The sequence below is a fragment of the Porites lutea genome, chromosome 3 (genome assembly GCF_958299795.1).
Source record: "Porites lutea chromosome 3, jaPorLute2.1, whole genome shotgun sequence".
Lineage (NCBI taxonomy): Eukaryota > Metazoa > Cnidaria > Anthozoa > Scleractinia > Poritidae > Porites > Porites lutea.
The window spans coordinates 309,585-322,711 of record NC_133203.1 but is presented as its reverse complement, the minus strand read 5'-3'; the positions used below and the strand labels follow the sequence as shown (position 1 = coordinate 322,711).

The following is a 13,127-nucleotide window of genomic DNA, read 5'->3' as shown; positions in this document are numbered from 1 at the left end:
GAATTTGCATATTTTGTTTAATTTTCAACACCAATGGACAGCCTCAGGGTTATTTCAGATGATTCACAGGGTGTTATTACAGCTTAACTTTACAAAACACTTTCTCCCCCGCAGTTAACTTTAAGTCACTGAAAACTTTGCAGTCTGCAAATGAATTCCTAGGAAGCTTCAATTCAAATAGAACCTATTGCTTCCAGCAGGGTTGCTATTTGTATAGGTAATAGCATGATTTGTAGTGATATTTGGCATAAATACCACGAGTGATATTTCGAAATTGTTATACACAATCTCACGAGCCGTTAGGCGAGTGAAATTTGAGACAATTTTAGAACATCACGAGTGGTATTTATGCCAAACATTACGTACAAATCATGCTATTTGTTTATACTACTACCCGCAAAGGTTTTGTAATTTTCACATAAATTAAGCTGAAATACCACTGATCTATGAAACAAGAGAGCTCTAAATCTCGATCCAATAAGTGTCTTTTAACTCACACGTATCTTTAGTAACCTCTTTTTTTGCCCAGCAGCCAAGTTGGCTAGATTTTCTGTTTACAAATGAAAACCTACAACAAGCAAGTCCAATGGCAAGGCATTTCTTCTTCCAAATATTTTTGTTGATGAAGTCAAATCTTTAGGTCCGATTATGGAAATGCCCGCACTTCATTCATTCTGACAGTAGCGTTTCCTTCAGTAATTCACATGCACATGCATCCAAACGCATCGAGGAAATATCACCATCTTCTAGTTGTGCCGTTCACCTCTTTCATCTGCTTTTAGTAAAGTATATTTGAGCGCCTCGATTACAGGGTCTTTTTTTCCACGTATTTTTTTTTAGTAAAAACAAGAAACTTCTACATCCACTAGGGTTTAGATCACAATTACTCAAAAACAAAATCTTCGTTATAAAAGTTATTACGGCAGGTTGCAAACAAACGCATCAATAATAAAATTGTCTTATTTGAAACATCGTTAATCATTAAACTCCTGCTCGAAAAAACAACTCTGGCTCATAGAACCAAAGCGTTCCGATGACATCACGAATTCTTCATTTCAAGAGGCTTGTTTTTATGCAAACAAATCTTTAGCCTTAAATTGCACCAACGAGAACGTTCTTGAAAACAAAATAATCATTTTAGCCTCGGGGAATATTCTTTAAAATTGAAATTCTTTGTTGTGGTTGTTTATGATCGGTAACAGCTAAAAATAACACTGGGAATAATGCTGCTATTGACACATCAAACATTCGTCTGTGAATCGAGAAAACCTGTTCCGTGTACAATTTAACTCGCTCGCCACTGACCGCCACGCTCTACTATCTGAACGCCTGGAACAGGCTAGAATCGAGTAACAATAACTGACGGAAACACGAGAAGGTAAAAGACCGAGAAAGGTGGTAAAAAAATCCTGTAGATTAGCAGGTGGTTGTCCTATTTTTCTCAAGTCAATTAAAGAAAACTTGCTTTTCACTTTAAAAAAAGAAAATATATTTTATCAGAATAACGTAAGTCTCGCACTCGAATCATTAAATGGACATTACTGAGAAATTGCCTGTTAATCACTACTGCCAATTTAATAAATTGATCGTCAAGTATGAAACTCCAACTTAGGGTAGCCTGTTTGGAAAGAAGCGGTGTGTTCGGTTCGACAGCTTGTGGGCAGGTCATCTCCAGACTCCACTGATCTTAAAACCTATATTACAACATAGCGCGCGTGCTTGCCCCAGATAACTCCTATTGAGCCGCTATGAACGAAATCTTTATTTACACACGCTTGCGCCCGTGAGTAAATAAAGATTTTTTTCATGATGACGTGCTCAGCTGTGTTTTTCGTCTTTTTTCCTAAGTCAGTACCCAAAAATCGACGGCAATGATGAAAAACTTTCTAGCATTTTTGGAATTTAGCTTCTACCCACTCAAACCAACAGCAAAAGCGGTGAAGCTGTTTCGCAAATAATAGAGCGTGAATGATTCGTTGAAAAGTCTGCCGTAAAGACTGACATTCAGCTGGAAGAAGACCACAAATTGGTCTGTGTCGGGAAATATCCAATTTGTATAAAGTGCCCTCCGTTTTCAACCTTTGTTTATCCTTTACAAAACAAGTTAATCATAAAGTTAGCTCAATAGCGAAAAATGATGCACTTTTTGTTATCGCCGAACAATCCAAATTACACAAGAAGACAAATTTCTTACTCAAATATTAAAAACAACTGCTGCCAGGTCTTCTCAAGAAGCCGTAATGACCAGCCATTGTTAGTAAAGGAATATAAAGTAGAGGGTGACAGTCCGCTTCGCTAAAACACAAGTTTTCTGGATTTCGCCGAGCAAAACATAAACATCTTTTCAGCGAATCCAAACCATACTCCACGACTTCTTACGAGCATGTGGGTATTTTAACTTTTATGGGTGGACTTTAAGACTCTTTTACCTTAGTTTCTGCTTAGTTTCCATTGATCGTTAACGAATAAATAAGCAAATTTTCTTTCTCAGTTTTACAGAAAGAATTTTCTTTCAACTAGACCATAGGCCATTGGCACTAAGAGATCATGTGACATCGTTTTTATGAAAATGAAGGTTGTATGATTTTGCCTTCGATTTTGCCTTCGAAAAACAATTAGTGAGTCATATCTTAAACAAAATAATAGTGATTTGGTTTTTCAAACCCGCACAATTTTCTTAAAATGAGTAAGTTCGTAGCTGGTCACGTGACCAAAATGTGATTTTTAAAATTATGAATCACCTCTTTCTGAATGCAAATTTTGCACTTAAACTTCAAGGAAAATGTTAAGAAGATGATGTGGTAACGTTTACAGCACGTCTGAGCATAAATATCAAACGTTTAACAGGATATAAGCAAAAAGTAGTTTTGGCCGCCATGTTGGAGAACAAGAGTATGCCCTCCAACATGGCGGCCAATACAAATCATACTGCTTTGTTGAAAAATCAAAGTGCCACAAAATATCTCCTTTAAATGTGTTTTCCATCAAATTTCGGGTGTAAGACAATTTTTATGTACTCTGTCAATTTTTGGCATCAGCAAGATTCCAACTCATTGTTTAAAGGCAGCACTGGTCACGTGACCTCTTAGTGCAAGTGGCCTATTGTGGCGTGCATCCATAGCTCGATATACGCACGCTGAGCATGAACAAATTCTTAACTTAACTTTTTGTTGGTAAACTTTGTTTAAGTTGGTTACTACCGAATTTACTTAACTGTTAGCACCTCGGAAAAAATGTTCATTTGCATCATAATTTTTGAAAAGCTTGTTTGACCATTTTGAACAACCATATTTTAAAAACGCACTTACCAAGGTTTGCGATTTAAATATTCTAAGAATGCACGCCAGGATAAACATCTCTTCCTCCGCTCAACATATCATTAATAATCAGTAACCTCGCATCTTTTCCAGTTGATTTCCCGGGCCAGCCAGAAAGTTCTTTCGTGACATTCATGGCCATTTCAACCTCGAGCCGTTTGAACCGTTGCCTTACTGAAAATAGGGAAAGTCACATGACTAATGCAAAGCGCACGGATTGGTTACGTGAGCTATTTTGCTGATGCAGAAGATCGCTTTTTTCGGAGTGCTAAAAGTTAGAAATGTTAAGTAATAACAAACATTTACGTCTATCAGCTTTTAAAAAGGAAGCAAACTCATTGCTTTCTTGTCATCCTTCTCGGAGGGATTTGCACGAGTAGTTTTCTACGTACCTTTGACAAGCAGTCTTTTAATCGTTATCATCATGTTTAGACATAGCGTCCGTGTTCGAAATTCAAGGAAAGATCTGTTAACGCCAGACTAACTCAAAGAATCGTTTATTCCAGTCCATCTTATAGACACAAATCTTGCAAACGCTTAACGGGAAACTTTCATGGAACGCCTGCATAACAGCAAAAAATAACAGTCAAACCCCGTTAGCACGGAAACTTAAGGGGCCATAAAAAGTGTTCGTATTAACGGGGAGTCCGAATTAAGCAGGTTGAATTTAGAGACAATGTAAGGGCTTTACCCCGGAAGGGACAAAGAAAACTGTCCGTAATAATGAGGTGTCCGTAAAGCAGGTTTCGACTGCATATTCGCGACTCATTTTCACATTCCACAGGTCACAAGGGAACTTAGTAGCTGTGGCTCTGTGTTTGGCCTTATCCCGACTTCCTAGTGTGGTATACCAAATGTTGTTACCCAGAATACAACAGTTGTGGTAGTGGTTTCTTGAAGTTGGTTTATAGCTAGATTACTTTGTGGCCAGTGTAGGTATTGTTCAGTGCGGTCTGTTCAATGTTATGTATTGCGTCTCGTCCGCAACACCAACATTCTTATGGAACTGACTGAGCCCATCGGCAACTGGTACGCAAAACCCAACTCAGTTAAAACTGATAAATATTAAATTTGTTCTCATATCTCACCCACTCCCCCGCAATTCAAGGCAACCGACGCTACAAGAAACGTACGTTATGCCTATACTCAACAAACCTGTTGTGTTCCAGCCACATAAGGCGTTTTCGGTCAATGTCTTCCTGATCTATGCGGGATACGTCCCCAAAGTATGGAAGCTAATGAAAAACAAATATATTTCTGTTATCAGCGTAATAACGGATATCAATTAAGCCTTACGCATTTTACCCTACTTTCCCCGTAAAAGTTGAAGTGAATTTATTTCGAATTTTATTTTTTTTAAAAAAAAACAATATCTTCTTGCACTCGTGAAAAAGAGTTCACCGTAATCTAGGTGTGGGCTAAGCGAAAGAACTTTACAGTTTGTGGACAAGTCATCTCTAGTTCATTTTGGACTTTTCACGTCACTCATTTCACCTTCCATGTAGGACATGAAGCCTTTTCGAGACGTTCGGCGAAAAGAGATGTGAGCAGAAAAAACAGCGAGGGGACTGGTATATACCTTCCATGTAAATCGTTGTGTAACAAAGGTGTTATTTCGTTGTGTTCCTTGCTGCCTCTGTCCCAGGCCACCACCTAGTCTGCGCGGCAGCCAGGAAGGTATTACACCACCTCGCATTCGATCAACAAGAACCTTGAAAGAAGGAAGAGTGGATATCACTGCTGTGACAAGTACGATGTTGAATCTAACTTCACATAAGAAACAAAATGTAACTTAACTGAGACAGGTAACAAAAACACAAACTGGCATACTTTATTCTTCTTAAATACCTTTTTTCCATCAACTATCAATCGTTCGTCTTTGGTTTCTCTTAGAGCCTTCTTAGCATGACTCTCTTCTGAGAACTAAAAGATTAGGAGTTGAGCAAAATTAACCGTTTTTTCTGCCAAAAACAATAATTCATTGGTTATACCACTGGATAATTTCTGACTGATCTAGTTGATCAGAATTAAATTGAAGGAGGCTGATTATCATCTCGCCCGAGTTTTTCAAACGTTGGACAGCGCTATCCAATGGAGAACTCATTATCCAGCAGATAAGTCTTAGGGAACCCAATTGCACAATCCAGTGGATAGTGATTAATCCAAAGGATAGCTTTAATCAACTTTTAAACTCCCAGGGCCAGAAGAATAAACTTACGCAGATCGAGAAGGAGGCAGAAACCGCCCCCCCCCCCCCCCTCCCCCGATCTGTTTAATTCTTCATATCTCACAAAAGCCAAATCCAATAATAATTATTGTTTTATGATTCATTCAAAATAGTCCTTTCTTTAAAAACCTGCCTTGATCGATGTTAGGTTCCCGTCTTCAACTGTCTTTTCCCCGGCAAAATTCAGGATATAAAGGGACGTTCAGTCTAGCAGATATTCTGAAAATAGCAGTTGTTATCCGTCGGGTTGAAGTATTTTTAGGCAGAAGATCGGCTATTTTTTCTTCGCAAAACGTGAGAAATTTTTCCCCATTTTCTCCAGCTCCACCAAAAAAAGTTGAGTTAACACAACCCCGCCCCCGGGACATCTCCGTTGCCATGCATTTTCTACTAATAGCCTGCATTATTGACTTCATTTGATCGGATATCACAAACTTCTTCCAAACTCTAGCGGGCTATGAGGAAGTGGCCAGGGAATTTGAGCCAATCAAACACGGAGAAATATTTTGAATGAACTACTGACATCATACGTCATACCTCAAGAAAAGCATATCCTTTGCACTTCCCAGATTCTGTGTCCTTGACAAGTCGAAGGCTTTTAATTGCTCCACACCTGTTTTACATGTAAAAAAGAAAATATCTGTTCTATTTTTCAGACTTGATCAGTACTGATCGAAGCAATATTTGCTGTGAATACGGAATTTAACTTCAGGACAAGGAAGTATTAAAAAAGGACTTCAAGGAAGGACGTAAAGTAAATGAAACAAACTCCAAGTTAGAAGTAGTTTGGACCACTGTTATTCAGTTTTTCTCTTACTGATATTCTATGTCCATGTTCTTGCATTTAAAAGTGCTTTCATTTTCTTTACAATGAGCATGCTCCAAACTTAAGCTCAGTCATGTACTATAACTAGAGACTAGCTAAGCACAAAAAAATTATTCTGCATACCTCCCTAAATTATCAGATATCGTGTCTTCGGTGGTGTTATAGTCCTTGGAAAATTTCATATAAAATCACATAAGCAAAAAATTACAAATAAAGACAAGACAAACACAGGAAAACAAGCTACAATTCTTTTTTACACTCTTATATCAGCTAGACAGTCGTTTTCTTCTTGTCTGGGCTATTTTGTGTCATTTTCTGTATAGCCAACAAACTTTTTATATATTCAGTCCTCGACAATTTATACAGCATATTCTATATTCTTAGGAAGCCTATAGTTCATAAGTCCCCAGCTTCTACATAGGCTTCTTTGCCTTAGCCATGGAAAAAATTTAACATTAGCTACTTATACTAATATCAATTAATTTTTATATATTCCAACTTGGGACTAAATGTATGTGCCGTAATAAAGGTATATTTCTAATGTGGTGTATAGCAAAAATATATGAACAAATGAATGAATGGATGAATAAATGAATAAATAAAGGAATAAATGAATCCTAATCGAGTGTATTGTATAAAGTGTAAATGAAACCCTTCCACTTTCAGAGTGAATCAACAGTTAGGAGCAAAGTACATCAGTTAACATCACTTACAAGTCTTGCTATGAAGATAGTTTTGTGAGGATCTCCTTTTATTTTTTCATCAGAGTAAGGATCATCTATCAAAATTTAAAATACATATCACATATTTCTTTCATGTCAGTATAGAAAAAATTCAGTTGTTTTGCATCAGTTTCTTTATTGCTTCTACATGCAAATAGACCTCTTTAGCTTGTATATTCTGTTTTCCCAATACAGGTCATGTGATGATACTCTAGAGAATTGTTTCTTTCAAACTTCGTCTTATTCATGTGCATACCAACGCATAATTTATGAAAAGAAAACGGAGCAAATTCCCCTGAGTCCTCTATTGGGAAAACAAAACATACAAACTAAAGAGGTCTATTGTATTAACAGAAAACAATCAGCTATAAGGTAAATAAAATGTTGACTATGAGTGATACACTGGGTGATATTGTTTACCCCCTCCCATTCAATCAACTACTTCCCCCAAAGGGAGAAAATGTGGATCCATCACTGCCACTTATAAGCCCCACCAATTATAGGCCCATCTAGCTGTAAACAAGAAAAAAACATCAGATTGTAAGCACCCCCACCCCACAACCAGGCTGAAGGGCTTTTCCTATAGAGTCTGTGTGCGGCGGCCATGATAGAGAAGTAAACAATACAAAAATATTTGTATGAAATTGAAATTATTTCCCAAAGGAAAATGGTTCTATTGTTTTACTCCTTCAACATGGCCACCACGACATACTCTTTTCCTATTATAAGCCCCCCTGTTTACAACCCCCCCCCCAGAAACCTCGACAAAGATGTATAAGCCCACCGTTTATAAGAGGTGTTTTATGGTTTTTCCCTTAAGGCATTATGAAACTGCTCACTCACATCTTAAATTGTTGCCTTTGTTGATTCCCTTGCTCTTCCTCTTTCTTTTATGTTGGTGTTTTGGCCTCACAATCTGCCCCTAAGAGATCACCTTCTATATTTAATTTAAATAACTATTGTCTAGTGCTAATACAACTGATTAAGAAAACTCATTACTAAACCACTGATTATCTCTTAAGAAAAGAAGCATTTATATTCTGCTCTTGTCTCCAATGGATATGCTTATTACTCATGATAAAAAAGAACCAGGCATCTGATAAAGAACCCAGAACCAACAAGAAATTTACAGGGTTACCATAAATCCCCTATTAAAATTATAGCCCTCTCTCTCAAATAATCTCCCCTCTTCCCCTCTGTAATAAGTCCCCCACCCTTTTCAGGGGAAGAGAGTTAATAAGTCCCCCTCTTTTTTAAGCCCACCCCCCACCCCTTCCCCCAATTATTCTTCACTAATTTATGATAGCCTGTATGAATCAATCACGACTGTAAAACTTGATTCAGACTGATCCAGGATAGTTTATTCATGAGTTGGAAGTTCGTTTTTTTTTTTTTTAACCTTGGCCGCATGACCTCGAACTTCTTGTACTTGAGCTTTTCCACTTTACACTCTAGTTCTCTATGGAGAGCTGATACCACCATCTTCACTAAATTAAATAAGCCCCCCTTTCCAATAGGCCCCCTGTCTCTATTAACCCCCAACCCCTCAAATGTGTTTGAAATATAGAAATCTCCCCCAAGGGGGTTAATAGAGGATTTACGGTATCTGAACCTCTAAGTCTATATCATTGCCTTAAACAACATGGGACATTGCCAACAATACTTTGGCTTGAAACCCACTAACCATGAGTGACGTTTATTTTACATCTTTCAAAGGCATCCACAGTTTTACTACTAGCCTCGCTCAGTAAACTCAGAAGATCCTTTGATCAAGACCAGCAGAATGCAGTCAAAATGTCACCATCAATACCTAATTGCCTATCTTGAGACTAATGATAAAAGTCAAAGAGCCATATCATATCCACATTCACAAAATGCCAAGTTTAATGTTTGTCTCTCAAACACTCCTGGATGAGTTTAGCATTCAAGTGTTGATTTTAAAAGAATTTTAAACCCAGGATAAGGGGAAATCATCACAATTCAGAACACCAAATAAAGGGAACAGCTGGAGTCCTTTCACAATGGGAACTTAGCGAAAAAAAAAAACAGAACTGCTGAATTGCTCAAAAGCAGGAAATATCACAGGATATCTAGCTTTGCCCTTTTCACTTTTCTCTTTACCCTGTACCCTAAAATAGAGTCTGTTCACAGGCTAAGGTAGTGCAGCCAGATACACCTCCAAGCTATATCCACTAGCTGTTCTCCCAGCCATAAACTAACTGTGAGAATCCCTCCAAGCCACAGTCACACTGTGAATAGCAGGCCATTGCCTCCCATCTCAGCTGATGGTTTGCTAGAGGATACTGCGTCTCAGCTGATAACTTGCTTTTCATTTTAGAAACGTTGCCTAAGCTCAGGTGACATTTCAACCAGCAAATAACATGTTTGGGGAATACAGTGTATGACTCAGACCTGGGAATTTCTGGTGTAAGTTGAGGTCTCTACGTCGTTATTTCTTTCACTGCTGGAGCGAGCATTGCTGTTTTCAGACCTTTCAAAATGTGATATCCTGAAAGTTTGCAGTGTAAAAACAACAACAGCATAAGGGTACAGGGGGAGAGTTGAAAAAACTGACCCCCACTCCGCGGACTACCCACTGACCCCACTCCGCGGACTACTCTACGGACTACTCCGCGGACTACTCTACGGACTAGTCCGCGGACTACCATGCGGACTACCCTAACTAATCAACCAAATTTACTTTCACGGAGAAAAGAGTTAGAAGAAGCGTACCTGCCTACAAGATCACACTTGATAAACAGCCGCCATCTTGATTTTCGCCATTTTACTCGACCCAGCCCTTCTTCTTCATTGCTACGTCCATTGCAGCTTCCGTTCTTGGATCGTCACGCAACGCTTCTCTCCAAACCTCGCGTGACGATCCAAATAACGACTGCGTGCCCTACGTAGGAGAATACGTCTCCAAGGGCCTTGTGGGCCAGGTGAATCCAAAAATATGGTGACTTCCAAGCACGGCTATAAGTAAGTTCTTAAAAACATTTTTAAGCTGAATATAACAAAAACTGTTACCAGCGCCAATAGTGGTCATCGATTGGCTGAACGGCGTGCTCTGACTTGTGGCCGATGAAGACTGGGGCGAGGCTAAAGGAGAGCTGGGTCGAGTAAAATGGCGAAAATCAAGATGGCGGCTGTTTGTCAAGTGTGATCTTGTAGGCAGGTACGCTTCTTCTAACTCTTTTCTCCGTGAAAGTAAATTTGGTTGATTAGTTAGGGTAGTCCGCATGGTAGTCCGCGGACTAGTCCGTAGAGTAGTCCGCGGAGTAGTCCGTAGAGTAGTCCGCGGAGTGGGGTCAGTGGGTAGTCCGCGGAGTGGGGGTCAGTTTTTTCAACTCTCCCAGGGTACAGGGCCAGTGAAAGGATTATAAGCATCGTTATGAAACAGCATTGTAAAAAAACGTCAAAAACCAAAACAACTTCACAAACCATGGCCCAACACTCCTTCGTAAGACAGCAAACTGAACACTTCTATCAGCGTTCATAATGAGAAAATATTACCGACTGTCATCCTTGGTCATTCTTCCTTTTGCTCTGCCGCCATTTTCGATCAGCACTAGTTACCTCATGTATGAGCTCACACAGTGTGTACCGTTGTAGCTATGTCCTGTCTTGTGAATTGCCTAGTCCCTAGGCCTCATTTTTCCTCGCGGCCAAAGCGTTTCGGGTCACGACTTGGGAAAACGCCGTACAGGGACTAGGCAATCTTGTGGACATGTCCTCAGACGTAATGTGATATGCAAGCCAATCAGGTCATGCGATCTATCGTGGTAGTCGCGGCATAGGACTGGAAAAGAATCTCCGTTGCAGTTTGGTCTTCGAGCAAAATTTACAATTCTAGCGGGTCGGGGACGGTAGAGGACGTAGTAAAATTTGTCTTGCAAGGTCAAGTAAACATGGCGGCCGAGAGACTGCGAAAGAGAACATATCAAGAGCCATAATGGCTTTTGGTGGAAATTACCAAGTCCAGACAGTGGAGAGTTTAATAAAGAGAGTCCTGCCAGCTTGTGTTTGATTGTCTTCAGGATAACGTCTGTACCCCTTTTAAAGGCTATTTTACAAAAATTGACCACAGCATTAACACTAGAAACAATGGATGTTCACTAAAACTTCCCAAAGCCAAATTAGAATTTGGACGGAGAAGTTTTGCCTTTCAAGGGGCTCTAGTTTACAATACTTTACCTCGGCATTTGAGAAATTTTAATTCTAAGTTTCTTTTTAAGAGTACTCCAAAAGAGTTTTTTCAATAGTAATCCATAATTCACAACTCTTTTCGGCCTTATAAGTCAATAATTTTTACCGATTTTGAATCTTAGATTTCGTAGTGTTATTTTATTTTTCTCTTTCGATTTTATTTTTTATTTTTTAACTATTTATGAGATAATTACAGGACCCTTTTGATAACAGATTTTTTATTAGAACTGATAGGTTATTCTGTATAAATATTCGCGTTATTATTATTATTATTATTATTATTATTATTACCTCGATGGGTCGACACTTGAGCCCGCGGTACGGTCAGGTGATACTGGTCAGCGGATGCCCTGTTTTGACAGCTGTCAGTTGATCACAACATTGATGTGCAATTAGTTTTCTCTTGGGCTCCTAAACAAGCTTAAAAGTGTGATAGTAAACATTCGTTTTCCTGTGGTGCGGACGGACGGTCGGCGGTCAGTGTAAGATCACGTGGTTACCAAATTTTCTGGGATGGATAGATTTACTTAGCTATGGAGCTCCGCTACAAATGTACCCGCTTAAAGTGTCAAAAAAAAAGGATTACCATGAAAGCTGCAAACCCTACACAAAGAAGTGGTAACAGTCACAAAAAAAATCATACTTGTAAACGCAGAATTCATGATTTTTATGTATAGACCAATGCCAGGCTATTTTCATAACATTTATTCTTGCTTCGGGTACAATAAATTGTTATTGTTGTTGTTGTTGTATTCAGATGTCACGATACATCTACCATCTTCATAAAACCCGAGCAGACCTTTGTTTTTAATCGGTGGGTGGAGGGAACTTTTTTTTAAATCCCTGAAATGGGGTCCCTTACAAAAATATGGGGGTGATTTGTATATAATTTGTATACAAAAATCTACTCTAATCTACACTACTCTATTGTTAGTACCTAATGTATACTTGATGTATACATAAAAAATACAAACAGGAAATGTGATTGATTTTCATCTCTTTTTTTTTTTGTATACAGCGGTAAGAAGATGTGTACAAAAAGTATACAACAGATACAAACTGATGTAAAAAAAAAATTATATAAAAGATAACAAAGGGGATCTGTAATAAGTAATGGTAATAGGACTGCCCCTTATGAAAATGTATTACACAAAATGTATTACTGTGACAAACATTGAAGTATACATCACATTGTTTACCTTGTGTACATTTTGTAGTTGTAACTAAAGTGTATACACTTTTTGTATAGAACATGTGTTGCCTGAGTATGAGGGGACACAAATCGCCTGAAGTAGTAAGTAGTAAAAGTCCCAAACAATTTACTGTAACGTCGTTACAGTAAAATTGCATGGGACTTTTAGAGCACCTCAAGCAGTATCCGAGCGGGGCGTTATAATCCTTTTCTTATGACACGGATTTGATTTTTAATTTCGTCTATACAGATGCGATTACTGGTCTATACTTGTCATCAAGTTGTAATAAATGCGTCTCAATTTTCGCCAGAACAATGAGGCTAGTGTTTATTTCCTTCCGACTGGTTTTCAACAGCACGCACTTTGGGAAACGAGATAATTGAAAATTATTTGCCTCGATAATGACTCTAGTTGGAAGAAAATATTATCCCTCCCGCCGCCGTTTTCCGAAAACGCGAGGCGCAATACGGATACCTTCAGTTTCTTCCAAAGGTGTCAATGCCGTCACAACTAAAATAAATTAAGTTTATATCGCAAACAAAAGGACTTGCCGACCACAGTAAAATTATTCCTTTCGACGAATAAATTTTTATCGCTCGCTGCGAAAGCCGCGAAAATAAAAATGTAAAACAA

The 13,127-nt window shown here is 38.6% G+C and overlaps 1 protein-coding gene across 1 annotated transcript; it reads right to left on the bottom strand.

Moving 5' to 3' along the window:
- Positions 1-4,433: 4,433 nt before the first annotated feature.
- Positions 4,434-8,574, bottom strand: LOC140930025 (uncharacterized). The gene is made up of 8 exons (XM_073379683.1): positions 8,506-8,574; positions 7,936-8,014; positions 7,084-7,148; positions 6,494-6,537; positions 6,082-6,157; positions 5,166-5,240; positions 4,897-5,028; positions 4,434-4,552 (listed from the first exon to the last, which is right to left on the bottom strand). The coding sequence occupies exons 1-8, from the start codon at positions 8,572-8,574 to the stop codon at positions 4,436-4,438; spliced, it is 657 nt and encodes a 218-aa protein (XP_073235784.1). The 3' UTR covers positions 4,434-4,435.
- Positions 8,575-13,127: the final 4,553 nt, after the last annotated feature.